This window comes from Kogia breviceps, chromosome 18 (genome assembly GCF_026419965.1).
Source record: "Kogia breviceps isolate mKogBre1 chromosome 18, mKogBre1 haplotype 1, whole genome shotgun sequence".
In the NCBI taxonomy this organism is placed as follows: Eukaryota; Metazoa; Chordata; class Mammalia; order Artiodactyla; family Physeteridae; genus Kogia; species Kogia breviceps.
The window spans coordinates 5,693,657-5,720,163 of NC_081327.1; the positions used below are offsets into that span (position 1 = coordinate 5,693,657).

General features: G+C 58.7%; 1 protein-coding gene across 2 annotated transcripts; it reads right to left on the bottom strand.

Moving 5' to 3' along the window:
* Positions 1-645: 645 nt before the first annotated feature.
* Positions 646-24,623, bottom strand: POLD1 (DNA polymerase delta 1, catalytic subunit). 2 transcript variants are annotated; one of them, XM_067018764.1, is made up of 28 exons: positions 24,492-24,623; positions 19,731-19,858; positions 16,079-16,281; positions 15,603-15,716; positions 13,475-13,621; positions 13,255-13,380; positions 13,011-13,179; positions 12,839-12,920; positions 12,632-12,761; positions 12,028-12,194; positions 11,663-11,767; positions 10,553-10,693; positions 10,358-10,468; positions 9,838-10,029; positions 9,651-9,739; positions 9,466-9,582; positions 9,166-9,279; positions 8,690-8,837; positions 5,361-5,456; positions 5,108-5,245; positions 3,819-3,994; positions 3,355-3,507; positions 3,112-3,214; positions 2,168-2,300; positions 1,976-2,089; positions 1,596-1,648; positions 1,424-1,521; positions 646-832 (listed from the first exon to the last, which is right to left on the bottom strand). In XM_067018764.1, the coding sequence occupies exons 3-28, from the start codon at positions 16,278-16,280 to the stop codon at positions 727-729; spliced, it is 3,324 nt and encodes a 1,107-aa protein (XP_066874865.1). In that variant the 5' UTR covers position 16,281; positions 19,731-19,858; positions 24,492-24,623; the 3' UTR covers positions 646-726. The 2 variants fall into 2 exon arrangements, with proteins under 2 accessions (XP_066874865.1, XP_058900017.1); XM_059044034.2 differs by lacking the exon at positions 19,731-19,858 and having other exon boundaries at positions 24,492-24,622.
* Between the last annotated feature and the right edge of the window lie 1,884 nt (positions 24,624-26,507).

Below are 26,507 nucleotides of genomic sequence, written 5' to 3' on the forward strand. Positions count from 1 at the left end.
GGTTGGGATGGGGGGACTGACCCTAAGGAGTGCAGATGGGACAGGAGCCAGATTTGGGGGGGCCCTGGAAAAGTGAAGGAGGGGTCAAGGGGTCCTGTGGGCAGGGGGGGCGGGGGGAGGCTCTGGACCCAGGAACCAGCGGGGAGTGGGTTGCTGGGCGCTGGGGGCATGCGGAGCCGCTGGGCACACGAGAGCACTGGGGGGTGTCAGAGGTGGGGGGGCTCTCAGAGTAGACGTGGGCTGGGCTGGGGTCCCTGAGAAAAACCCAGGCCCGAAGCCGGTGGGGACCCCAAGGTGGAAACATTGTGGGTGTGTGACACGGGAGGGGGTCCCCCTGGTCGTTCCGGGGAGTGGGAGCCTCCAAGCCAGGGGCTGCCCCAGGCCTGGAGGAAACAGGTCAGCACCTGGAGGGCGGGGCAGCCGGGTCAGAGGAGCTTGTGCCCATAGATGCTCTGCTCACCGGGGCCTCGAGGGAGGGCTTGTGGGGGTGGGGGCGAGACCCGGCCCAGGGATCTTGCAGGGAGGGTGAAGGAGTCCGGTGAGGGCCTCCTGGGGGTCAGCGGATCCCACTGAGTGGAGCTAACCCATCTGGGCCAGAGCTTAGGACAGTGGACCACGACCCCCCAGGGACCACAGAGCACCAGGTGACAAAAGGCCTGAGCTTTATTAATTCTCCGCCCATCCCACCCCACAAGGCCCTTGTGGGAAGTCGGCCGAGGTCAGAGGTCACCAGTCCTCGGGGCCGGGGGGCCCGAAGCGCCTCAGAAGCTGCTCCTGGTCCTCCAGGTCCTTCCGCACCTTCTTGCGCATGTAGAAGATGGGGCAGTCCCGGCTGCGGGTGAGGACGGGGGTCAGGGCCACTGCCGCTGCCCGAGCACACCAAAGTCCCGGTGCCCAGCCCAGCGGCGGGGCGGGGGCCGTTCCCAGGACTTTGGCCCCTGTATGCCGCCCACCCAACCCCCCTCCCACGACGGGCTGTTTGCTCAGCGGGCATGGGGGGGAGCCGATAACAGCGGGTGCTCGCTCAGGCGCTGGCCCACCAGCCGTATATCACCTGGCACCTGGCGTGGGAACCCGCCCCGCCCACCCGTTCCCTGGGGAAAGGCTGGCCCCGCCTTGGCAGAGGGGGCCAGGACTGTGTGTGTGTGTGTGTGTGTGTGTGTGTGTGTGTGTGTGTGTGTGTGTGTGTGTGTGTGTGAGTGAGTGATACTGGGTGCCCAGCGCTCCCCACTTAGCGGCCCCCAACCCCACCCCAAGAAGGCTGGGATGGGCACGGGCCCGTTTTACAGGCCAGGACGCCGAGGGTCGGCGATGCAGGGGGCGCCGAAGCCTGAGAGCCCGGAGCCGGGGCTTTGGTCCACAGGCCTCGGCAGCGCGGAGGAACCTGGGCAGCCCAGCGCTGGGGCCCAACAAGGGCGCCCACCTGGTGCAGATGACGTCCTCGTGCAGGCTGCCCTGACAGCGCTGGCACTGGGTCCAGAGGCGCGAGAAGCGCTCCTCCAGGGCGTTCAGGTGGGACACCTGGGGATGGAAGGGCTGAGTGGGCGGCCCTGCGCACCGCCAGCTTCCCCTCCGCGCCTCCCCTGACCCCTCACCTCCTTCTGATACAGCTCCGACTCCCGGGCTTCGCAGAACTTGCACACGGCTCCTGGGGTGGGGGAGGGGGGCGGGTCAGCCTGGGCCGCCCCACCCCCGCCCGCTGCCGCCCGCTGCCCGTCCCGGCTTCTGAAAGTCCCCATCGATGAGAGAACAAGGGAGCAAGTGTATGGAGAAAACTCCCTGGGGAACTCCCGGGGCGGGGGGCCCAGGACCCTCGTGGGGCTGCTGCCTGCAGACAGGAGCCCCCCACCCAGGGGCCGGGGCCTATCCCGGTGGCCATGCCAGCTTGTGGGGCCGGTGCCGGGGCCTCGGGTGATGGCAGAGGTGGGAGGGCCAGGGGAACGGGGTCGGGGTCGGGGTCGGGGTCCGTGCTCACCCTGGTGGCTGAGGACAGTGCGGCAGCCAATGCAGCAGTTTTGGCGTTTGGCGAAGGCCAGGAGGCCGCCCACCCTGCCCGTGAGCACCGTCTTGCAGCGCGTGTGGTCCCCACCTGCGTGTGAAGGCAGGCGGTGGGCCCGGTGCCCTCCCCCGACCCCCACCCCGGTGCCCCGGCTGCCCCCGTGCGTACGCAGCAGCACGGCCTCAGCTCGGCCCTCGCCCAGGATGGGCTCGAAGATGCGCAGGAGAGGCTTGGCAAGCTGCTGCTCCAAGTAGTACTGCGTGTCGATGGGCAGGCTGTGCTCCAGCACGAAGAGCGGGTCCTGCGGGCGGAGCAGCCGGCGTGGCCTCAGCAGGGGGGCAGAGGGCAGGGGCCCCGGGAGGGATGGGGGCCGCGGTCCCTGCCAGGCAGGGGCCAGGGGCCGTGGTCAACAGCGGGCAGCCAGGGTGAAGGGCGCCCGGAGCTGCCGTGCATCTCCCAGTCATGAGCGGGGCAATGGTGGGGGGCAGTCACTGGGCCTGGACTGGGGTGGGGTTAGAGGTCATGGGGGTCTCTGGCCGCGGGCCCTGTGATTCATTCTAGGGTCCACAGGTAGGAGCCCTCAGGTCACCAGGGAAGGGTCAGAGTTCATGGTGGGGACAGGAGATGTGAAGGTGGATGTGAGCTGGAGCTGAAGGTTGGAAGCCAAGATAAGAGGTAGCGGGACAGGAACTGGGGACTGACGAAGGGGTGGGGGGGGTCAGAGGTCACTGGACATCCAGGTAGGACGGGGGAGGGTATGAATCCAAGAGAATTACAAGTTGGAGAGCCAGGATCAAGGAGCCAGTAAGAGACACAGAAACAGAGGTGGTGACACAGACACTCTCGCTCTGTGCAGTGAGGCTAGGCCCCCTTCTGCAGGATGGAGCCAGGAGGGGTCAGAATCAGGGGGGTGGGGTGGGGGGGCCTCTCCAGAGGGTACCGGGAGGCCCGGAGCAAAGCATCACAGAGCCAACTCCCTGAGGTATGTTGCGGGGCGGTTCTCAAGGCCCCGTGGGGCCTGCGGAGAGAAACACCCTCCCCGCCAGGCCTGGAAAGCAGAAGTGAGAGCAGAGGGGAGCTGGGCGGGAGCGGGCAGCCCAGGTGGGCCTGACCTCGGACTTCATGTAGGCGGCCACGCCCTTGGCGGCACTGATGATCACGTAGGGGACACGGTCGCCCAGGCTGGGCGCGCTCCCGGGGTCCCGCTTCCTCATCCTGCGGGGAGATCGGGGCGGCGGGCCGGGTGAGGGCAGGTGGGATGGTGGGGGCAGGCTGGGGGGTAGGAAGTGGTGGGCCCAGCTGGTGGGAGAGGGGCTATTTCTGTCCGGTCCCGCCCCCTCCCGCGCCGGGCTGACCTCTCGGCCAGCTCCACGTGGGCCTGCTTGCCCGCGTAGTCTGCGGCTGCGCGGGTCAGCTCCTTGGTGATGACCAGCTGGGAGATGTCGATGCGATTACACAGCAGGTCGGAGATGACGTCCTGCGCATGCGCCACGGCGCCCGCGGGGTCTCTGCAGGGCGGCGGGCGAACGGACGGGCGTCACCAGTGGCTGTGGTCGCCCGGCTGGCACCTCCACTGCCAGCTGGGGGACCAGGATGCGCTCCAGGGACGGGGAGGGGCCCTGCCCGGCCGCAGGCTGCCAAGTGGCAGGGGCAGGGCCGGAACCCGCAGCTGTCCGACCCCACACTCTCCACAGCTCCGCCACCGACGAAGGGCTGGGCCTGACACCTGTGTCCCCAAGGGAGGAGGGGCTGGGGGCCGGGCTCCTGGGCCTGAGGGAAGAGAGGCCGCGCTCCAGGTCTGGGTGAGGGTTCCACACACCGGTCAATGAGCAGGCGGCGCAGAGAGGTGGTGACGAGGTTGGCCACTAGGGGGCAGTTGTCCCTGCGCACGGCCTCCAGGCCCTTGCAGTCCATGCGGTCATGGGCGTCGGGCCGGGAGGAGAAGAGCAGGCCCGCATACCGCTTCTTGCTGATGAGCAGGTACGGGAAATAGACCTGGGGGGAACCCGCGGCTAAGACCCCCTGAGGCTGTGGGGGCCAGTGCCCCATCCTGAGGCTTCCCCAGAAACAGACAGGGCCAGGCGGGGATGGTCCCCGGGACACAGGATTGGGACACGGGAAGACGGACCCGAAGACCCCAGCACCTCGGCTCAGGGGGACACCCTCAGCATTCCAGGGACCCCAAGTCGGAAATGGGCTGGGATAAGGCTAGACCCTAAAACCCGAGATCCAGACACTGGGGTGAAGTCTGGAGAGCCCCAAATGGGGACCTGAAACAGACCTGACGCAGACGGGGGAGAGCCCTCAAAGAGAGGAGACTAAGGGCAGGGAGCGAGCCCTGGGGCAGAGACCTCCCCAAATCCACAGGCTCCAAATCTGAGAGGTGTACCCCAAGGCCTGACCCCAACTTTGAATGCGGGGGATGAATCCAGCGTGAGGGCTCCCAGACCCAAGCCTGTCTCACGCTGGGAGGCAGGGAGCACCGGAGAGCGGTGCCCCGATCCAGGAGTTGCCCCGTCAGGGCCCCTGCCGCACAGGACGGCCCCTGAAAACACCTGAAAACCAGAGACGCTCCGAGACCAACGGGGTCTTTCAGAAACGGACACCGTTCTGCATAGCAAAGCCCAAGGCTTTGGGGCGTTTCCAAAACCAAGGTCCCCAAACTCAGGAGGATCCAGGCAACGCAATACCTCAAAACTGGGGCTTGCGAAAGTGATTTTTAAATAAATAAATTTTCTAAAAATAAGGGACTTCGCTGGCAGGCCTGTGGTTAAGATTCCGCGCTTCCACAGCAGGGGGTGCGGGTTCGATCCCTGCTTGGGGAACTAAGATCCTGCATGCGGCACGGTGCGGCCAAAAAAAATTTTTTTTAATAAATAAATAAAACTGGGGCTGATGAACTCAAAAGAATAGGATACCCAGGGCACCCAGATCAGCATACCTCGAAACGGAGACGTAAGCAACAATGGGCGTTCCTGGATGCTGATGCAGGAGAACCCTACCCAAATGCACTCAAACTTTGCAGGCACCCTGAGAACCAGCGACCCCCCCCCAAAACTGGCAAGACCCACGTCTGCCCACTCCAAGCACTGGGGGGCCCCCACTTACTTTCTCAAACTCTAGCCGGATGGGTGAGGGGAAGTGGCCAGACACCCAGTCCGCAGCCTCCCGTCCCAGGGCCATGGCCTCAGCCACAGAGGAGACGCCAAATCGGCACATGACAGAGTCAGTGTCACCATACACCACCTGGGGAGGGGCACGTGTGACCAGAGGGTTGGGGAGATGCTAGTGGCCCCTTAACCTCCCACACCAGCCCCAGGCCTGTCTCAGGCCGGCAGCGGGCAGGCAGGAGGCCCCCGACCTTGGCATTGGCACTGTAGTTGTTCTCCACCGTGTACTTGGACTCCACGAGCTGCTTCGTTTTCTCAATCATCTGGCGCCCGAACCCAGTGACGCTCTGTCAGAGAGAGAATCGGGCAGAGTGAGGGCCCAGGGGCCGTCCCCAGGGAACACGGGCTTAGGGTCCCACCTCTGCTGCCTTCTGCAGGTGTGAGCATGGATGGGCCACTGCCCCTCGGGGCCTCAGTTTCCAAATCTGCAAAATGCGGCTACTTAGCCGCTCCTTAACGGTCTGTTGCAAGTAGGTCCCTGGCCCAGAGCTCTGGGCACAGAGGAGGAACTGACTGCAGCACATAGTGGTGGAAAGGCTGGAGCCAGAAGAGGCCATCAGCTCAGTGTTTCCACGGAGGTGCTGAGAATCTGCGGACACTGCAAGCAGCTCTCCGTGGTGCAGGACCACTGACACTCCTGGTCCCATCCCCCTATCCTTGGACAATCAGAAATGTCCCCTCAAAGGTAGGGTGCTGCACCAGGCCACGGAAAGACCATTCCTTTCCAAATAAGGAAACTGAAGCTGGGGGAGAAGGGACGCACTAAGGAGAGACAGGCATGACTGTTCTGTTTTTGTTTGGAAAACCTTTGTCTTTAACTAGAGCATTGAGGCCACTTAGGCTTAGTGTAATTACTGATTATATCTGAGCTTAAGTCTACCATCCAACTAACTGTCTTCTATTTGTCCCACCCGTTCTATGTTCCTTTTTCTTTCTAACTTCTTTCTGGAATGACTTTTTTTTTTTTTTTAATTTAATTCCACTCTGCTGCCCCTATAAGCTTGAGGCAGAAATAGGGAAAGAGGCTAAGAAACAGAGACAAAACAGAGACAGAGGGAAGGGGCTGAGAGGGAAATGACAGAGAGACAAGGCCAGGAAGCAGCAGCCGCTATGAGGAAGCCCCAGGGGAAGCAAAGCCACACCCTCCTGCCTGGCCTCCCCTCGGGGCTGGAACCTGACAGCCCAGGAGGATGGGAGATGCCCCCAGATTATGACGGGTCAGTAAGAGCAGAAAGGGTGGCCTACTGTAAGAGATTCACCTCGCTCAAAGAGAGGCCTGTCTCTTGCCTGGCTCCTGGGAGGGAACATCTAAGCCAGGGGTCCCCAACCCCCCCGGCCATGAACCAGTACCGGTACGTGGCCTGTCAGAAACCAGGCCGCACAGCAGGAGGCGGGAAGCTTCGTCTGTATTTACAGCCGCTCCCCCTCCACCCCGGTTGCTCGCATTACTGCCTGAGCTCCGCCTCCCGTCAGATCAGCGGCAGCATTAGATTCACACAGGAGCGCGAACCCTACTGTGAACTGCTGAACTGCGCAGGCGAGGGATCTAGCGTGCGTGCTCCTTGTGAGACTCTAACGCCTGATGATCTGCGGTGGAGCTGAGGCGGTGATGCCAGCGCCGGGGAGCGGCTGCAAACACAGATGATCACTAGCAGCGAGGTCTGACTGCCCAGAGACCATCATAGATCGGTTGTTTGCAGACTCCTATCAAAACCCTATCAGTGAGTGGCCAGTGAAAACAAGCTCAGGGCTCCCACCGATTCTGCATTACGGTGAGTTGTATAATTACTTCATTATATATTCTAATGTAATAATAATAGAAACAAAGTGCACAACAAATGCAACGCACTTGAATCATCCCCCAACCATCCCCACCCCCCCGCCAGGTCCATGGAAAAATTGTCTTCCACGAAACCGGTCGGTCCCCAGTGCCTAAAAGGTTGGGCACCGCTGCTCTAAGCCCTTGGCGTGTCCTGCCTGACAAGTGTCTTTGTTCATCTGGGACCTTGGGTCACATCAGGTGATCTGTGCTAACGTGATTTATGGTGGGGCCTTGGGCCACATGGTATCCAGCTTGACATCTGGAGGGACTGGAGACTGAGTAACTAAGGTCAGTCACATGGCGCTCCATGCACCTGACCCCCAATAAAAACCCAAGACACCAAGGCTCAGGGGAGCCTCCCCAGCGGGCAGGACCGTGTGTATGGTCACACATCAGTGCCGGGAGGAGTAAGTGCTGTCTGCAGGAGTACCCTGGGAAAGGCAACTGGAAGCTTCCACCTGGTCTCCCCTGGACCCTGCCCCATGTGCCTTTCCCTTGGCTGGTTTTAATCCCGGTCCTTTCACTGTAATAAATCATAACCATGAGTAGAACAGCTTTTCTGAGTTCTCGGAATCCTTTCAGTGAGTCACTGGATCTGAGGATGGGCTTGGGGCCCCCTGAACTGTAAGTGGGTGTGTGCGTGCACAGGCCCCTCCCGGCGTAAGGCCCACCCTCTGCCAGTTCTTCCAAGTGTTCCACCCACAGCCATGTGAGGACTGACACAGTGTTCAGGAAGGGAGCTCCCCGTGGCTGGAGGTAACCAAGTCTGGAATGTGCAGGGACCCAAACCCCAGGGGAAGGAGCTAGACAGAAGACCTCTCTAAGAGCCATGAGCTGAGGCACTGATCCCAGCGTGGCAGAACCTCAGACTCAGGCGCTCTGTGGTCGGGCCGTGGGTCTGTTTTTCTGTCTGAACAGCAGAGTAAACATGCCTAGGATGCTGCTGTGGCGGGGAGGGAGGTAGTGGGCTTTTATGCCCACAGTCCCTCTCAGAGCAGAGCACTGCCCTAGCACCGGCCAAGCATCTTCATTGGGATCCTCACAAGGGACAGAACAGGGGACCCCCGTGCCTGTTCCAGCTGTGACCAAGAACACACCGCGAATCAACTGCCAGAGCCTGACCGTGCTGTTGGGTGACCCCCCAGCCCCGCCCCAACCCCCCGACAGAGACACAGCCCTGTTCTCCCATCAGGAGGAGGGAGGGAACCTGCTCTCTGCTCCCCCACCCTCATGGGGACCAGGGGAGGAGACTGCCAGGGACATAGGGGCTGTCGGGTGACTGTGTGACAGGTGGAAAGAATGAGCAAAACTGCTTCCCTCCCTCAGTCCCTGGGCCTCTGCCTCCCCCCCACCGCCCCGCTCCACCCCAGCCCTCCCGGAATCTATCTGTCTGCACAGTGCCAACTGCTTTCCCATACATATTTACTGCCGTCACCATCTGTGTCCCCGCGAGGCTGGGCACCAGGGGAGGAACTCTCATCCACTGTGTCACCTGCTGGACCCACAGGGCACAAGGCCCAACCTACAGTGAACCGTCAGCAAGTGTCTGCTGACCCAACGAATGAACCAATCGCACAAGCATCCGCTCTCCAAAAGGTCGGTGGGTTGGGGCGATCCGGGCCCTGACCTCTACTACACTGAGCCCTGGTTCTCCCCAAGGGGTGGCTGTCTGTCCCCTACCTGCCGCGGTGCACTCACCTGTGAGATCTCCAGGCACGGCAGCTTGCCCACCTGGGCACCAGTGAAGCCGTACACAGAGTTGGCGCTCACTTTCAGTGCCAGCTGCCGCCCATCCAAGACCTGGCGCCGCAGGGGGTCTGTCTCCTTGGCCAGCTCGGCCTTGGCCCTGGGAGGAGGAGGGGGGGGGAGGCAAAGGCCATTCAGGTGGCATCTCAGGCCTCAGGGGCAGACGAGAGGCCTGGGCCTGGGCACTGGTCAGGGTGCCTTTCTAGAAAGGGGTGCCACATACACTTGTGCAGGTTGCACACTGCACAGAGGTGCCCAGCAGAGGGGCTGGAGGGAGGTGCCTGCAGGGGGTGCCTTGTTCTAACTCAGGCACAGCTGCAGCTAAGTGCACCCATGACGGACAGGGATTGCCAGGCGGCCTCAGCGAGGCTGAGCTCTGAGCAGGGGCGGGCGGGGCGGGGGTGGGCGGCTGGGCTTCAAGAGCCCACCTCTTCCGGGCGCTGAGCAGGTTCTCCAGGATCTGGGGCAGCAGCCCCTTCCGCACCGACGTCTTCACAAACTCGTCCCCCGTGGGCGTCTTGATGAACTGATCCTCGGTCAGCCTGGGCCAAAGGTGGTAGGGGTGGCGCTTGGCCTCCCCGGCTCCTCCTCCTCCACCCCCTCTCAGGACACCCCCACCTCTTGCCGGTCCCCTCCCCTCCCCACTGGCTCCGGATCGCCAGCCCCAGCCCTCCTGAGGCCGACCCCTGGGGGCCTCGGGGCACACGTGGCGAGGGGGGCCACCGTACCCCAGTTTCTGGGCGGCCCCGGGCCGTAGGAGCGTGGTGTAGCACAGGTTGTGGGCCATCATGATGGACGGGTACAGCGAGGAGAAGTCCAGGGTGGCGATTGGGACATCATAGTACCTGGGGGGCCGGGAGGAGTCAGGGCGGGGGGCCCCTCTGTCCCCACCGCCCCCGCCACCGGGCCTTACCCTTTCAGGGGCTCGATGACCGTGGCGCCCGTGTAGTCCTCGCCGCCCTCCGTCTTCACCACGGGCATCAGCAGCCCCTCGCGCATGGCCTGGGAGGGGAGACGGCGGGAAGTGTGGGTGAGCGCGGGCAGGGCCCCTCAGCGGGGAGCGTGGTGGCCGGGGCCCGCCCTGGGCTCTGCCCGCTGACCTGCCGCAGCAGCTGGGACACGACCTTGACCTGCTGGCCGCGGCTGAGCAGGTAGCTGAGGGGCACGCCGGTGACGCGCGCCATCTCCATGGCATTCACCAGCACCATGAGGCGCTCCAGCAGCCGCAGGGGCAGGAAGGCGTCCTTGAGGCAGTACACGGCCAGGCGGCGGCGCGTCTGGTCGTTCCCATTCTGGGGACGGGGCGGGGATTCGGCGACAGCGTGGGAGGAGGGAGGAAAGGAGGGCACAGTCTGAGGACCGAGTGCGGCCCAGAGGTCGGGGCAGGGCAGCGGAACAAAGGTCGCCACGGCGGAGGTCGTGGGCGTGGGTAGGGGGCCAGGGGTCCCATCTGCGGGGCGAGACCAGAGGTCGAAGGTAGGAGCTAAAGGGGAAGGCCGGGGAAGGCCGGGGAAGGCCGGCGGAGGCGGGCGGAGGCGGGCGGAGGCGGGCGGCCGGGGCGGAGGGCGGGCGGGCGCGCGCGCGCGCTCAGGGCCGGGCTCGGGAGCGCGGCGCGGGCACCTGCAGGTCAGTGATGATGCTGTGCTGCACGTCCTCCTTCTGCTCGCCCAGGAAGTGGAAGCTCACGGCGTTGAGCGTGTACGACCGGAGCCTGTACTCCCGCAGCAGCACCTGCGGCGGGGCGAGCGGGGGCGGGTGGGCGGCGGCCCCGGGGAGGCGGCCCGTGAGGGCGGCCCCCACGCGGCCCGGCCGTACCTGCAGCATGTCCATCTGCACGCGGCCCGCCATGCTGACCACCTTGCTGTCCCGCCGGCCGGTCTGCCTGGACTGGAAGGACGAGTCCCGGGTGGTGGAGCGGAGGCCGGACACGCGGCCCAGGAAGGGGAAGGCCTGCACCTGGGAGCACAGCACGTGGGGAGGGCGGGGGCTGTGGCGGCGGGATCCACAGGGCCGGTGACCAGACAACCCATGACACGCCCTGCGGTGCCGCCCTCTCTTCCTGCTGGGAGCCCCGTGGGCAGGGGCAGCTCTGGGGCAGGACCCTCTGCGGCTGCGCAGGCACGGATGGGAGGCTGGGACGGGGAGAGTCAGGGGCCTGAGGGCTGTGGGCGTGAGGCGGCAAGGAAGAAAAGAATACAATACACCCCGCTAGGAGTTGGCCTGGGGCCCCCCAAAAGATGCTGAAGTCCCAACTCCTGCACCTCAGAATGCGACCTCATTTGGAAATTGGGTCTTTGCAGGTGAGCAAGTTAGGGTGAGGTCATTAGGGTGGCCCTGACCCAATATGACTGTGTCCTTAGAAAAAGGGGACATTGGAGCACAGAGACATGCACAGAAGGGAGAGTCAGGGAGAGTGCCGTGTACACTCCAGCAATGTCTGAGGCGACTGGAAGCTGGGAGAGAGGCCTCAGAAGGAACCAACCCTGTGACACCTTGACTGGCCTTCCAGCCTCCACACTGAGACAACACACAACCGTGGGGCTTTGTCACAGCAGCCCTTGCAAGCTCACACGCCCCACCAGGCCCACACCAGATTCAAGCATCAAGGTTTTGCCACCTCCTTCAAGGACACCCCCTTTTTTCCTTATTTTTTGTGGACATATTTTAAAGCCCGAAAAACAAGGCACTGCGCCCCTACCCACTTCAGTCTGCCCCTCCAAATACACGAGCCTTTTCTTACTTAACCACGAATGCTTCCTCGCCTCTGCAAAAGCCACAGAAACCTTCTGGGCTCTGAACGGGGCAGGGACGGGGCCAGAGTCAGGGTTAGGGGGAGGCCTCTGGAACTGCTGGGCAGCCGCCCACACCCTGAGCCTTCAGTGGGGTGTCTGAGGGCAGCCCCGGGCCCCCACCCGCCTGCCATACCTTGAGGATCTGGGCCCGGGAGATAAGGTACGGAAGGTCGAAGTTCTGGATGTTGTAGCCAGTGATCACGTCGGGGTCCATGACGCGGATGAAGGTGGACCAGGCCTGAGGCAGGAGCACACGGGGTCACCCAGGCTGCCATCCCGGTCAACCCCCTGCCGTGGGTCCGCCCCACTCCCGGAATGTTCTGGAAGCCTCCAAGAGCAGCCCAAGAGCCCTCCCACCCGCGGAAGAAAGACTGGGAAGGTGCTTCTGAAAATAACGAATCCAGAGGGGAAAGGGCTCAGAAAACGGCCTCGCGCCTGGGAGGTGCAGCGTGTGGAGCTGAGGAAAGTGGGGGCTGGGGGGCGTGGAACGAGAGCCACCTGGAGCAGGTCCTCCTCCCGCTCGTAGCTCTGCACCTTGGCGCCCAGGATGGGCGCGCAGGGCCGCAGGGTGAGCGCCAGGCGCAGGAAGGGCTCTGGCTCGCCCCAGCGCAGGCCCAGCGAGCAGATCTGGATCACGGGGTCCCGCTCGGGCTCCGGAAAGATGCCTGCGAGGGGAGGGAGGGGGGCGAGGCGGGGACCTGACCCCTGATGCTCCCTCGTGGCACATCGGGTGGGTGCACCTCTAAATCTCACCTGGCCCACCCACTCCTTTCTGTGCCCACCGCCTGCAGCTCCTGGCCCTCTTCCCCATTCCTCACAGACTGGGTCCATCCTGCCCCGGCGCCTCTGCACGTGCTGCTCTCCCCGCCCCCCTCCCCGGCCCCCCCCTCTTCACAAAGCTGCCCACCTGTCTGAAGCAGCCCTGTCTGTCTCCATCACCTTCCTCCTTTGCGTTGCGAGTCCTTTAATAACCTGTCTGCTTGCGTGTCTACTCCCTTCTCCCTGAGCGAGCTTAAGAAGTGCAGGGGCTCCCGGGGTGAGACTGGCATATCACTAACATCCGGAAGGAGGGAGGGAGGACCCCCAGGCCCAGGGGACACACCTTTGCGGCCAGCGCACTCGATATCAAAACTGAGCACCCGCAGAGGTGCGATTCGCTGCCACTGCCCTTCTGGCGGGTGACTGACCACATCCGACCACAGCACGTCCGCCTCCAGCTGACACAGTGTGGCCTGTGGGGACAAGGTGGGTCAGCGTCTGCGGGGTCCCGGCTCTGTGTCCCCCCACCCCACCCCGGGGACCCACGCACCTTCCCATCCGACCTCAGGACGTATTTCCCAGCCGGGAGTTCCAGCCAGTTGCAGCCAACGATGTCCGCGTCCACCATGAACCTGCAGGGGGATGAGGGTCAGCGGGCAGAGGCTGGCTGGGGGGGTGAGGGGAAGGAGGCGAAGGTTGGAGGAGTGAGGCGGGGGCCGTACCGGATCTCAAAGTCAACGTTGGCCTCGTAGGGCGCGAAGCTGGGGGTGCCCAGGCCGGCCACGCGGATGCCCTGCTCCAGGACGCGGCGGGCGGGAGCCACGAGGCGGGGCAGCGCCAGGGTGATGCGCAGAAACGGGGAGGGGCCGTGGCCGTGGTACCCAAACATGCCTGCAGACGGAGCGGGTTGGCACGGGCCTGGAGGGACCCCCACCACCACCACGTGGCCCATGGGGCGGCACTCACTCTGCCGGGAGCACAGCTCCGTGGCCAGCACGGCCAGCCCCGCGAGCCCCTTGCCCCCGCGCTGGTCCCGGCTGATGGCCGCGTCCAGCTCCCGCTGCAGCTCACTCAGGTGCTCAGGCCCAAACCCTGCGGGGATCGGGGGGGAGCGGTCAGAAGTGCAGGGGGCCTCCAGGCGGTAGGGGCGAGGAGGGGCCTTCACTTCAGGGTCGGGGCCACTCACCAGGGGGTGCCAGGGTGTAGAAGTAGGGCGCAAAGCCGTGGATGTGGCAGCAGACAGAGACGCCCTCGTCGGTGACCCCGAAGGCACGGATCACCGGCACGGAGTCCTGGGACGGCGGGGGCACCCCAGGCAGGGGCCGTGCTGGGCCTGGGGGTGTCATAGGGTAAGGCAGGGGCTGCTCTCTCAGACACCTCAAAGGGGTGCCTGCCTCCCTCCTGGTTTACGTGTCCACCCTTGGCCTCCTTACAGCCCTTTCCCCGCTGCACAGCTAGAGGGAGCACCCAAGCTTTTCTGCAAATTTCAAAAGTAGAATCAACTTTGTGTGGGCAGCATTATGAGCTTTAACGTAGGGATAGATTTGTGTAACCACCACCAAATCGGGGTACAAGACGGTCCTGTCACTCCAAACGGCTCCCTCATGCTGCCCCTTTGTAATCACACCTGCTTCCACCCCGCCCCCTGGCACCGCTGGTCTGTTCTCTGTCATCCTGATTTTGTCGTTTTTAGACCATCCACAGAACGGAGTCAAAGAGTACATAACCCTCTAGGTCTGGCTTCCTGCGCTCAGCATGGCACCTCTGGTACCCATCCATGTCGTTGCGTTTGTCAGTTTGCTCCCTTTCATCGTGGAGAACCACTGTGTGATGTGTTATCCATTCACCTGCTGCAGTGAGTTCTTCCTGGTTTGGGGTGGATATGAATAGAGCTATCAACATCCATGGATTTTGTTTGAATGTAGGTGTCTGTTTCTCTAGGGTAAATATCCAGGGGTGGAATTGCCAGATTCTATGGTAAGAGCAGGTTTAACTCTTACATCTCAATAAAGCTTGGGGAAAAAAACCAAAAATTCAATTACTACCAGAAAAATTAAAAAGAGTAGGTTGAACTCTGTAGGAAACCGCCAGGTTGTTTCCCAGAGCGGCGGCATCAAACCGCGGCCCCGCCGAGCACAGGAGCTCCTGGCACTCCGCAGCCTTGTCTGCACTTGGTGGTGTTGGTATATTTTACTTTAGCTTTCCTCACAGCTGTGCGTTTGTGTCTCGTGGTGGCTGTCATGTGCATTTCCCTGATAGTCGACGACACAGCACATCATCTCGTGCTTATTTGCCATCGTAGATCCTCTAGCGAATTGTCCAAGTTTTCTGTCCACTTTCGAACTGGATTGTTTTCTTTCTCTTGAGATCTGAATGTTCTCTATTTGCAGCACTGGTCCTTTGGCAGACATATGGACCACAAACATTTCCTCCCCACCTGTGGCTTGTCTTTTCATTCTCGTACAGGGAGTCTTCGAAACACAAGTCAGGGCTCGGAGGGGCTCTCTCCATTGCCAGAGACGCCCCAGCTTTCTCAGAATGGAGCCCCGAGGCCCTCACTGGGCCAACGGGATCTCCCGCGACCTCCCACCTTCACCTTCACCCCTCGCTCCCGCCTCACTGGTCTCCTGACTGTCCCTTAAAACATACCAGGCCTGCTCCCTCCTCAGGACATTCTGCCGGAATCCTGCTTTCCCAGACGTCCCCAGAGTTCCTCGCTGCCTCCTCAGAAGGGCCTCCCTGCACCTCCATGACGCGAGGTCCAGCACCGCCGCCCTACTCGATGCTCCTTGGTTTCCCTCACCACCACCTCACCTTCCGCTTCTTTTTTTTTCTTTTCCTGGCCGCACCACGCGGCTTGTGGGATCTTAGCTCCCCGACCAGGAACCAAACCTGAGCCCTCGGCAGTGAGAGCACGGAGTCCTAACCACCGGACCGCCAGGGCATTCCCTCCACTGCCTGTCTTATTCTGCCTCTCCTTCTAGAACGTGAGCCTCTGCGCGCAGGGGCCTGGTCTGCCTGGAACAGGGCTGCCTCAGTGCAGACACTTATTTGCTCCCGACTAACTGGATGGATGAACGGATACCACCCCACACACCTCTGCCCTCTGCGAGGAGCCAGCTCCTTCAGGCCTCATTTAGAAGATGCCCCCCCCGCCAGCCCCATCCCTCCCTCTCGCAGCCCTGGTCACCTGGGCGGGGACTAGCTGTGTCCGTCTCCTCCCACAGAGCCAGAGAGGCTGACCTGACCCAGCCTCCACCTGGGAGCCCAGGGCCCCTCCTCCCACCCACCAGGCCTCTGTCCCCCAAACTCACCCACGTAATGGTCGATTTCCAACTGCTGGAAGATGAGGGGCTCTGTCTGGGGGTCCAGGCAGCGCGGGGAGGGCCGAAGCCACCGGGCATCTGCGGCTGTCGGGGAGAGCTGCCCTGCACGCGGGAGGGGGAAGCAGGGCTCCATGGAGTCGTGGTCCTGCTTCGGAAATAAGTACTAACTGCCTTCCCAGCCCTGCCAGTGACCCCTCAGGTGGCATCAGATTTGTGAAAAGAAAGTCAGGGGGAGGTCGTGGTCTGGATCAGGCCGGAAACTCGAGAGAGACTGAGGAGCCAAGGGTCAAAGTTAGACTGGAAGTGACAGGAAACAGAGGTGGCCTACTGACTTGGGGTCACAGGTCAGCCCCTTGTAGAGCTCAAAGTGAGCCAGGGGCTGGCAGTTAGAGGTTACAGGTCAGCTCCATGGTTCAGAGGCATGACAAGTGTGGGGTGCAAGGGGCTCCTCCTCTAGGTCTCACCGTCCGCAGCCCCCTCCAGGGCCGACTGCAGCTCCTCCTCCTCCTGTTCCTGCAGCCTGTGCTCTGCCTCCATCTCCTCCATCAGCGCCAGCTCCTCCTCGAACTGCGATGGCTGATATGCCTCATCCTCATCCCAGGCGCCCCCACGGGCTCGCTTTGGGGGCACCCCAGGCCCTGGGCCTTGTCGCCGCTTACCATCCATCCTGTGGGACAAGTTGGAGCGGGGTGAGAGTGCCCATCCTCTCCATGGCCTCCCACGCACCCACCATGACCATGAGCTTTTTAAAAATCTCCAGAGTGGGGAATTCCCTGGGTCCGATGGTTAGGACTCTGCGCTTTCACTGCTGAGGGTGTGGGTTCAATCCCTGGCTGGGGAACTAAGATTCCACAAGCCATGTGGCACAGCCAAAAAATAACTAAATATAAATCAATCAATCAATCTCTGGAGTGTCTGAAGAGTAACAGGACTCTCTATCCCCCTACAAACACTCTCCCCACCCCAACCCCCGCCGCCACAGGCTCAGAGGGTGCTGGCAGCTTCCAGATGCTCAACAATCATCAGCAATGCCCAGCTCAGTTTAACCCCTTCCTCACATGCTCAAGCCCTCCACATAGTTTTTGTCCTCGTTTGCTTGCCCCTTGCCAACACCTTGGCACCAGCCCTGCACACCCTCCACCCTCTCTCATCACAGGCTTGGTCCTCAGATCATCCCTTTCCTTCCCATAAGCCCCTGTCCTCAATGCCCTCGCCTGCCCCCTCCCCATTGGCCCAGGCCTTCCTTCTACAAACAGCTGGGAAGCGCCTCCTTCAGGCCTGTAATTTGAAATAATTAAAAATGAAAAAATTTTAAATTAATTATTTATTCAGAAAAATAAGTTGTAAAAAAGTACACTTCTCCTAGCATCAGGCCAGGATGGAGGGGATTATGAAAACTAAGAGCAGACCCAGACCCAGCTGGGAGAGAGTAGGGGAGGGGACAGGCCAGCTGCCCTAGGTTCAAGGGAACACCTCTGGATCTTATAACTATCCCCCCACATCCAATCTCCCCTTAGTCCTTCTTGCAACAGACCCCTTGCCTTGGAGCTGCCACGGGCAGCCCAGCCTGAGACTACAGTTCCCAAGGTGCACTGCGAGGGGTAGTCACATGATCGTGTTCTTTCTCATGGAATGGGGGTGAATGTGAGGTGTGCAACTTCTGGGACAGCCTGAAAAGAAAGCCTGGCTTCCAGCCTTTTCCCCCTTCCCCATGGCTGGAGCGTGGATGTGGCGGCAGTGAGCCAACCTTGACCATGTGGACAAGGACAACACTGAAGGGAATGCAGAGCTCCAAGATGGAAGGAACCTGGGCCCTTGACAACCTTCTGAAGCAGAGCTGCCTACCTTTGGATGGTAATGGGGAGACATAAACTTGTATCTTGCCTGGGCTACTGTGCCTTGGTGTTTCTTTGTTATAGCAGCTTAGCCTAGATCTTAACAAACACAGCATGGAAAAATTCTGAGCTGACTGGGGATGTGTTATGGCAAATGTTGGTGGTATACAATGGTACATTTCTCAGCATTAAAAAGGAGGTGGCCGCTGATATACTCACAGGATGACCAAATTTCAAATAGATAGCTAATGGGAAGCAGCCACATAGCACAGGGAGATCAGCTAGGTGCTTTGTGACCACCAGAGGGGTGGGATAGGGAGGGTGGGAGGGAGATGCCAGAGGGAAGGGAAGAGATATGGGGATATATGCATATGTATAGCTGATTCGCTTTGTTATTAGCAGAAACTAACACACCATGGTAAAGCAATTATACTCCAATAAAGATGTCACCAAAAAAATGCATAAAAGAAGCCAGACACACGAGTACATGCTGGAGAAATGCGGAGTTACTTTTGGGGTGATGAAAATGTTCTGAAACTAGACAGACAGAAGTGGTGGCTGCAGAAAATTGTAAATGCTCTAAATGCCACTGACTACACACTTTAAAATGGTTAATTTCACCTCAATTTAAGAAAACAGAGTATAGATTGTATGATGCCATTTACACAAAGTTATAGAATAGACTAAGCTCACCTACGGTACTAGAAATCAGGCTGCTTCTGGGGTGGGAGGGATTGACTAAGGAAGGGGCATGAGGTTGTTGTGTGGTGTGATGGAAATGTGCCGTACATCCAACTGCAGACGCATGAGACCTGTGCATTTCACCATATGTAAATTGGACCTCAAGTAAAAGCAATAAAAGTGGGGAGGCTGCAATTCCACATCTAGGGGTTTATGCTACAGATACACTATCACATAATGAAAACCTGCATTTACAAGGTTATTCCCGGCAGCACTGTTTGCAGTCGCAAAAGACTGGAAACCACCTAAGTGTCCTCCCCTGGGGGACTGTTTAAATAAGTTACATGAATTCCGTTCCACGGAATATTATGCAGCTCTATAAAGGAATGAGGAACCTCTCTATGTACTGAGACAGAGGACTCTCAAAGACCCATTGTTAGGCAGAGAAAGCAAAGTGCAGAATGTTGTACGTAAGAGAACTTTTGTGTGTGTGTGTGTGTATATATATATATATATATATATATATATATTTTTTTTTTTTTTTAAAGGTGTCTAAGAAAATGAAGAAAATGCTTATCCTGATTCTAATCATTAGGAACCAATCAAACCAAAGACAAGACTGGCCTGCAAGACGGAATCTTCAAAAAATGTCAGAGTCACGAAGGGGGTTAAAAGGGCCAGGAAACTGTTTCAGATGAAAGGAGAGACTACGTAGTCATGACAGCTAAATGCAAGGTCAGATCTTGGATTAAAGAAACAAAAATAGCTCTGACGGGTATCACTGGGACAACAGGGCAAACTGAATAAGGACTGCCTACGAGATAACAGTATCTGCCTCATGGCAAGTGGCCCGATTATAATTGTCCTGTAGTATCACGATGAGTACAACTTGCAGATAGTTCAGCCAAAAAGAAAAAAAACGTGTGCGCATGTCAAGATAAAGCAAACGGGCGGCACATTCACAACTAGCAAATCCGGGCAGAGGGTATGTGGGCGTTCATTGTTCTTGTTTGGGACTTCTCTGCGGGCTTGGAATTTTTCAGAATTAAAAGTTGGAGGGAAACACGTAAAATAAAAATAACATTTCACAAGGTGGGTGGGAGAATATGTCTAAAGATGTTGGCTTTTCGTGCAGAGCTCTGGCAGGAAGGGTAATAAAGTGGTGACACTGGCTCCCGGGGGTGGGGGGGCTGGGCTGGGAAGACAGCGTGACCAAGAGCTAATGCATAGACCATAAAACTCACACATTTCAAGTGTATAGTTTAATGGTTTTTAGTATATTCAGACTCGTGCAACCATGACCACAGTCCATTTTAGAACACCTTCAACGCCCCAAAAAGAGACCCTCTGGAGCCAGCCCATCCCCCTCCTCCCCCTCCCCCTCCCCGAAAGCACCACTGATCCGCTTTGTCTAGATGGATTTGCCTATTCTGGGCATTTCCTAGAAATGCGATCTTGTGTCTGGCTTCTCTCCCTGTGGATGATGTTGTCAAGGGCCACCCACGTAGCACAGATCAGTGCTTCGTTCCTTTTAATGCCTGACTATTTCCCCACCGCGTCGCTATGTCACATTGTGTTCATCCACGAGGGTTGTTTGCACCTTTGGGCTCTTGTGAACAGTGCTGCTGTGACCGTGCAAACGTGGGTTTTGTATAAGGAGAAAGACTCTGGACCAGCTCTCCTTTTGTGCCCGCTGAAGTAACTGTGAGAGACGCAGAGAGTCAGGACCTGGGGGGAGAAACCCGGGTGAAGCAGAGGAAACTGAGGGGTTTCCAGGAGCCTGGAGGAGTGGCCAGACCTGGCCTGGCAGAGGGAGGTAGACGGGGGCCGGATGGCAGCCCTGGGTCACTGGGCTGTGGCCAGGGGGTACGATGGGAGGGCAGCTGTCACCGGAGCCAAATCTACGGTCCTGGACTAGTACCCTATCCCAGGCGCTGCCCTTAGCGCAGTCAGGCGAGGTAGCATTAGAAGGAAGGAGGCCCCTGGGTGTCCCCCCTCAGGGGCCCCGGCGCAGAGCATGAGTCTGGCAAACGCTGTGAGCTTCTCCCTTTCTCGACGCCTCAGTAGCAAACACTGAACAGCGAGCGAATCCAGCAGTAACACACAACGATGCGTGTCTGCTTCGGGTCAGACACCAGTTTCTCCGTGACACTCACTCCCTCGAGGTTGTCATCCCATCCCACCCAACCTCACGGCTTTAAATGCCACCTCTACGCTTTTGTGTCTCCGGCCCAGATTTCAGCCCGGGCTCCAGACTGACAGATCCACTGCCCACCGTGAGCAGGTCCCTTCAGGCAGCCCAGACTCCAAAGCCGGGCTCCTGATCTCCCCACAGCCGTGCTCCGCGCACCACACCATCTCCCCCGACTCGGTAAGCGGCGGCTCCCATCAAGCCAACAGCCTTGGAGTCACCCCAACTTCTGTCTTCCCCTCAGACCACACGCTCCCTCCCTCTGCAGACCCCATCAGCTCGGCCTTCCAGCGGACAGGAGTCCCACCACTTCTCACCCTCCCAGTCTGGTCCTTCTGGCTCCCTAAAATGGTTGGCCTCTTTATTTCGTGCATCGCTGTTTGCCTGGCTCCCCCTGCTGGAAAATGAGCTCCTAGCGGGCAGGGATGCAGTTTCCTTCACTTAAGTATCACAGGTGTCAATAACAGCGTTTGGAACATAGAGGGCGCTCAAGAAATATCTGTTGAGACTTCCTCGGCGGTCAGGCGGTTAAGACTCTGCACTTGCAAGGCAGGGGGCGCGGGTTCCATCCCTGGTCAGGGAACTAAGATCCCACATTCCTTACCACAGGGCCAAAAAAAAAAAAGGGGGGGGGATGCTTCCTGCCATCAGCATCCTCAGACACCCCCCCCCCCCCGCCATCCCCCAGATTACTGCAACAGCCCTGATTCCTGACCTCTCCCAGCCGAAACCAGCTTAAAAAGCCTCCTCCCCCACACCTGGGGAATTTGTCTTCAGGGCTCCCAGTCCCCTGTGAAAGAATTAAAAAATTTAAAAAATTAAAATAAAACGACTATGATAAAAAAAAAGAAATATCTGTTGAATGAAAGAATAGCCTCTTCCCCCACCCCACCCCACCTCCGTCCTTGCACCCTGCCCCCTCAGTGTTCTCCACTCGGGAGCCAGAGGGACCCCATACAAGTGTGTCAGATCACCCATCCCCGCTCTGCTCGGACGCTGCCCCTGGCTCTCATCTCATGCGGTTAAAAACAAAGCCCTCACCTTGGCCCACGGGACCCTGCACAACTGCCCCCCGCCGTTCACGGACACCACCTCTGCCCTCTTTCCCTTGCTCACTCCAGCCACTTGCCTCCTCTCTGTTCCTTAAACACCCCGGGCTTGGTCTTACCCCAGGACCTTTGCACAAGCTGTTCCCGCTGCTCTGCAAATGCTCTTCCCCAGATCTTCCCATGCCTCCCTCCTTCCCTCCTTCGGCTCTTGGCTCGAGTGTCCCCTACTCAGTGAGGCCTGTTTAAAAATACAGCCCCCTGCCCCATCCTGATACTCCCCAACCCCTTCCCTTGCTTTACTTTTCTTGCTGGCCTTTGTCGCTGTCTGGTGCACTGTACCAGGTCTTAAGAGTTCTCAAAGTGCGGTGCCCTGGACCTGCAGCACGAGCTTCTGGTGGGAACTTGTCTGAATGCTGACGGTCAGGCCCCATTCCAGGCCTACTGAACCAGGGCCTCTGGGGGTGGGGCCCAGATCTGTATATCGAGCCCTCCAGGGACTCCGATGCTGCTCAAGTCTGAACACCACTGCTTATTTATTTTGCTCACTGTCTGTTCCCCATGAGGCGGATGGAAACACTGTGAGAGCAGGGATTTCATCTTCGTTTCCTGCTATATCTCATGTCCCCAGGAGAGTGCCTGGGACTGAGTACGTGCCCAATAAACATTTACCGAATGGGAAGGAAGGAAGGGAAGGAAGGAAGGAAGGGAAGGAAGGGAAGGAAAGGAAGGGAGGGAAGGGAGGGAAGGAAGGGAAGGGAGGAAAGGAAGGAAGGAAGGAAGGGAAGGAAGGGAAGGAAGGGAAGGAAGGAAGGAAGGAAGGAAGGAACTCACAGAATTTTCACCAAAACTTCTGAGGGTTGTGCTGCTATTAACCCTCCAACACAGTGACTGGAACTGAGGCCCAGAGAGGTGAAGCCACCTGCCCAAGGTGGCACAGCTAGCTCAGAGGGGCAGAGCCAGGGTTCAAACCCAAGCAGGCTGGCTCCAGAGCCCCACTGGAAACCAGTGCTCCAGACTGCGGCCTCCAGGTGTGCCAGGAGAGGTATGGGGGTGAACCGCCCTCGGCCCAGTTGGGGAGACAGAATGAGGACAGGCTCCTCAGCCTGCTCAGCCCCGTATCCTGGCTCACGCACACCTGCTGAGGGATTGATTAAATAATGACAGATGGACCTATTCACCCCTGCCCCCCCAGAAAACGACACACTTTTCATTCTTTGGTCTTGCCCCGCCTCTGAGCCTCCCTGATTCCCGCTGCCCTTGGCACAGGCTGGGGACCACGTGGGCTTGTGTCTGACTCCCCCACCAGGCAGAGAACCTTCGAGAGTAGGGCAGGGCTGATGCTCCTCTGGGTCCCCAGCATTATCCAGCATGGAACGTGGTCTTGGGAAGTATCTGCTGAATGAAACCCTCCTTTTTCTTGGCCACCTAACTCCTCTGCACCCTCTGAGGCTCGGCTCTGCTTCAGCTCCTCCACGCTGGCCCTTGGGGTTCTGTAAGTGCCTTGCAGCACTTCCGTTACTGTACGAGCCACGATGGCTTTGGGCTGGGAGGTCCTCAAAAACAGGGGTCAGGGGCTCACTCCAGTCTGGGTCCCCAGCATCACCCAGCACGGTGCCTGGAACGCAGGCCACTTCAAGTTGTGTCCGTTTAGACTCCTCTCCAGTGTCACCGACTCCACAAGTCTGCACTGAGCGCTGGCCTTCTTCTCTTGGCTCTCAAAGACTAGCACGACCTCTTTATAGCTCAGAGCGCTCTGGCTTGAGGTTTCCTGTCCTTCCCCCAACCAAACTGAATTATCACTGCCTCCCCAGTGCCTAACAAAGGCCCTGCCACACGACCGGCTGGCTGAAGGAATGAAGAGAGGGAACAGCATTGCAGGAGGAGGGAAGGGCATGGCATTGGCCCTGAATGGGACACGAACCTAAGGGGCCTCGGTGGGGAAGTGCAGGAAGTAGGGGGAGAAAAGGCAACAAGATGTTCCTGGAGTGGGTGTGGCCATGAACCTGAGACACTGACATCACCCTGCCCACTCCTCCAAACTTGCTCCCGCTCAGCCTTCTCTCTCCAGCCTGCTGCTCAAACCGCAAGCCGCAGTAATCTTGGGCTCCCCTTTCCTACCATATCCCATCGTGTGGGCTCAAACCCCAAACACAACCTACGCCTGACGGACTCTCCCCACCTGCACTGCAGGCGGAGCCACCTAGGGTCCCCTCCTGCCTCCTAACTGGCCTCCCTCCTTCCACTCTTGCTCCTGCTACAGTCTTATCTTCAGTCAGCCGCCAGGGACTTTTTTTTAAAACGCAGGGGAGGGTCATGTTGCTGGGAGGTTTAAAACCTCCCCCGGCTCCCTATCGAACCTAGAATAAAAGCTAACCGCACACCGAGATTTACAAGGCCCTGCAGGATCTGGTTCTCTATCCCGTCTCCAGCCCCACCTGTTCCCTCCAGCTACAAGCACTCCAAGTTCCTCCCTACTTCGAGGCTTTTGCCCTGGATGACCCCCTGCCCGGATCGTTCTTCACGTGGCTGACTTCTCTGTCAAATGTCACTTCCCCAGAGAGACGATTCCTGATCACTCTAGTTAAAGAAGCAGGCTACTATGTTTTACCTCACTTGGGATAACATATCACAGGCTTGAAAGCATTGCTTTATCGTTTATATTTATTACTTGTCTACTGTCTGTCTCCCCCTGAGACAGGGACCTTTTCTGACCTGTTCCGGTTGTAGCGCCTGCTTCTAGAACAGTGCCTGGCACAGAATACTCAATATTTAGTTAATAAAAGATGACGCTATGCCCCCACGTGCACCATTCAGTCCCCAATGCCTCCGGAACCGGTCGCCCCAAAGACCCTCCAGGGTGAGTCCACGGAGCCCAGCGCATGCGCCTCCCGCACGCCGAAGGGGCGCCCCACCCTCTTCATCTTCCCGCGCGTCCCCGTGCACGCGCCCACAACAGGCCCTTGCCCCTCTTCCGCGCGCCCCCAAGCCAAGGGCATTCCTCTCGCCGTCACACCCCATGCGACCCCTCATAACCCTCTCTCAGACCCACGTGCCCGGCTCCTCAAGCCCCCTTCCCTGCCAGGCCGAACCTCCCGCAATTTCCCTTCTCCCGTTAACTCACCCGCTTCAAACGGCGTTTCCCGCCACAGCCCACGCCGCCGTGACCCCTGACTCCGGCGCGCGCAGGCCCAGAGTAGAGGCACGCCGAGCCGGGCCACGCCCCTACCTCCCGAATACGGGAAAGCCACGCCCTGTTTCCCCCACCTCTGGGGCACAGGCCACGCCCCCTCTTTCAGACGCGGGCTGTGGTCTAGTCCCCTTGCTGACGAACCCTCGCCTAACCACGCCCCCTATGACGTATGAGACTCAAAGCCACGCCCCCCTTGCCGAAGCGTCGCGACCCAGTGTTATCTGAGCGCGCGCCTGGGCTCCGTTCATTCTTCAGCTCGCGCAGCCGGACCTTTTCCCTCTCCGTAGAGGCTGACCGGTTCGCGCTCAGATCCTGGTCTGGTCGGTTCTCCTGTCTCACAGCCACAGTTTCCGCATCTGTAAACTGGACTCAGCGCAGGGCGGGCACACCTGTAAGGCGAGAGGCACATTGTTTGGGATGGGACCGTCTCTTGTAACTACTCTCACTTCCGCTGTTCCCTCTCCCTCTTCTAAAAAACACATAATGTTTTTCAGTACCCAACCCATCCCTCCAAGTAACACCCTCTTCACCCTCGACCAGGACTGTCCATCCAGCTCACCTCGGTGTCCCCTCAAGGCATGGCTCAAGAGAAGGAGACATTAGGAGAACTCCACTGCCCTTCTTTACTTTGAACTCATCTGGGCCTTTTGTGAGGCCTTGCCCGGACTTCCTCTTCCAGCTCCCGCATTGCCCCGTGCTGACCCCATTAAAGCCCCTATTCCCTTACCTTCTAGCAGTCCTTGCTCAGCCCCCCCATTACCAGCCCTGACTGGTAAACTCCAAGGAGGGACTTGATCTTTTTATTTATTTATTGTTTTATTTTATTTTTTAAATTTAATATTTTTGGCCGTGCTGCCCAGCTTGCGAGGTCTTAGTTACCCGGCCAGAAATTGAACACGGCCCCCGGAAATGAAGGCGCAGAGTCCTAACCACTGGACCACCAGGGAATTCCCTAATATATATTTTAGAGTTTGCTCTCCATTTACAGTTATTACAAAATATTGGCTCTGTTCCCCGTGTTGTACAACACATCCTTGAGCCTATCTTACACCCAATAGTTTTCACCTCCCACTCTCCCACTCCTGTTGCCCCTCCCCCCTATCGGTAACCACTAGCTTGTTCTCTTTATCTGTGAGTCTGCTTTTTGTTACATTCACTAGTTTGTTGTATCCAGATTCCACATATAAGTAATATACAGTATTTGTCTTTCTCTCATTTCACTTAGCATAATGTCCTCCAAGTCCACCCAGGTTGCGGCAAATAGCAAACTTTCATTCTTTAATGGCTGAGTACTATCCCATTGTGTATATACATGCCACATCTTCTTTATCCATTTCATCTGATGGACACTTAGGTTGCTTCCATATCTTGGTAATTTAAATCATACTGCTGTGAACACTGAGGTGCATGTATCTTTTCGAAGTAGTGTTTTTGTTCTTTTTGGATATATACCCGGGAGTGGGATTGCTGCATCCTGTGATAAGATTGCTAGTTTTAGTTTTGCTTTTGGTTTTGTTTTTGTTTGGCCGAGCCGCGTGGCTTGTGGGATCTTAGTTCCCCCACCAGGGATTGAACCCGGGCCCTCAGAGTTCTAACCACTGGACCACCAGGGAATTCCCCTAGTTTTAGTTTTTTGAGAAACCTCCATACTGTTTCCCACAGTGGCTGCGAGGAGAGACTTTATCTTGTTCACTGATGTTCCAGTGCCTAATATTGTATTTGGCACATAGTAAATGCTCCATACATTTTAAAATTTATTTATGTATTTATTTATAGCTGCGTTGGGTGTTCGTTGCTGTATGCGGGCTTCCTCCAGTTGCGGCCGGCAGTGGCTACTCTTCGTTGCAGTGCGTGGGCTTCTTATTGTGGTGGCTTCTCTTGTCGCGGAGCACAGGCTCTAGGCGCATAGGCTTCAGTACTTGTGGCACGGGGGCTTCAGTAGTTGTG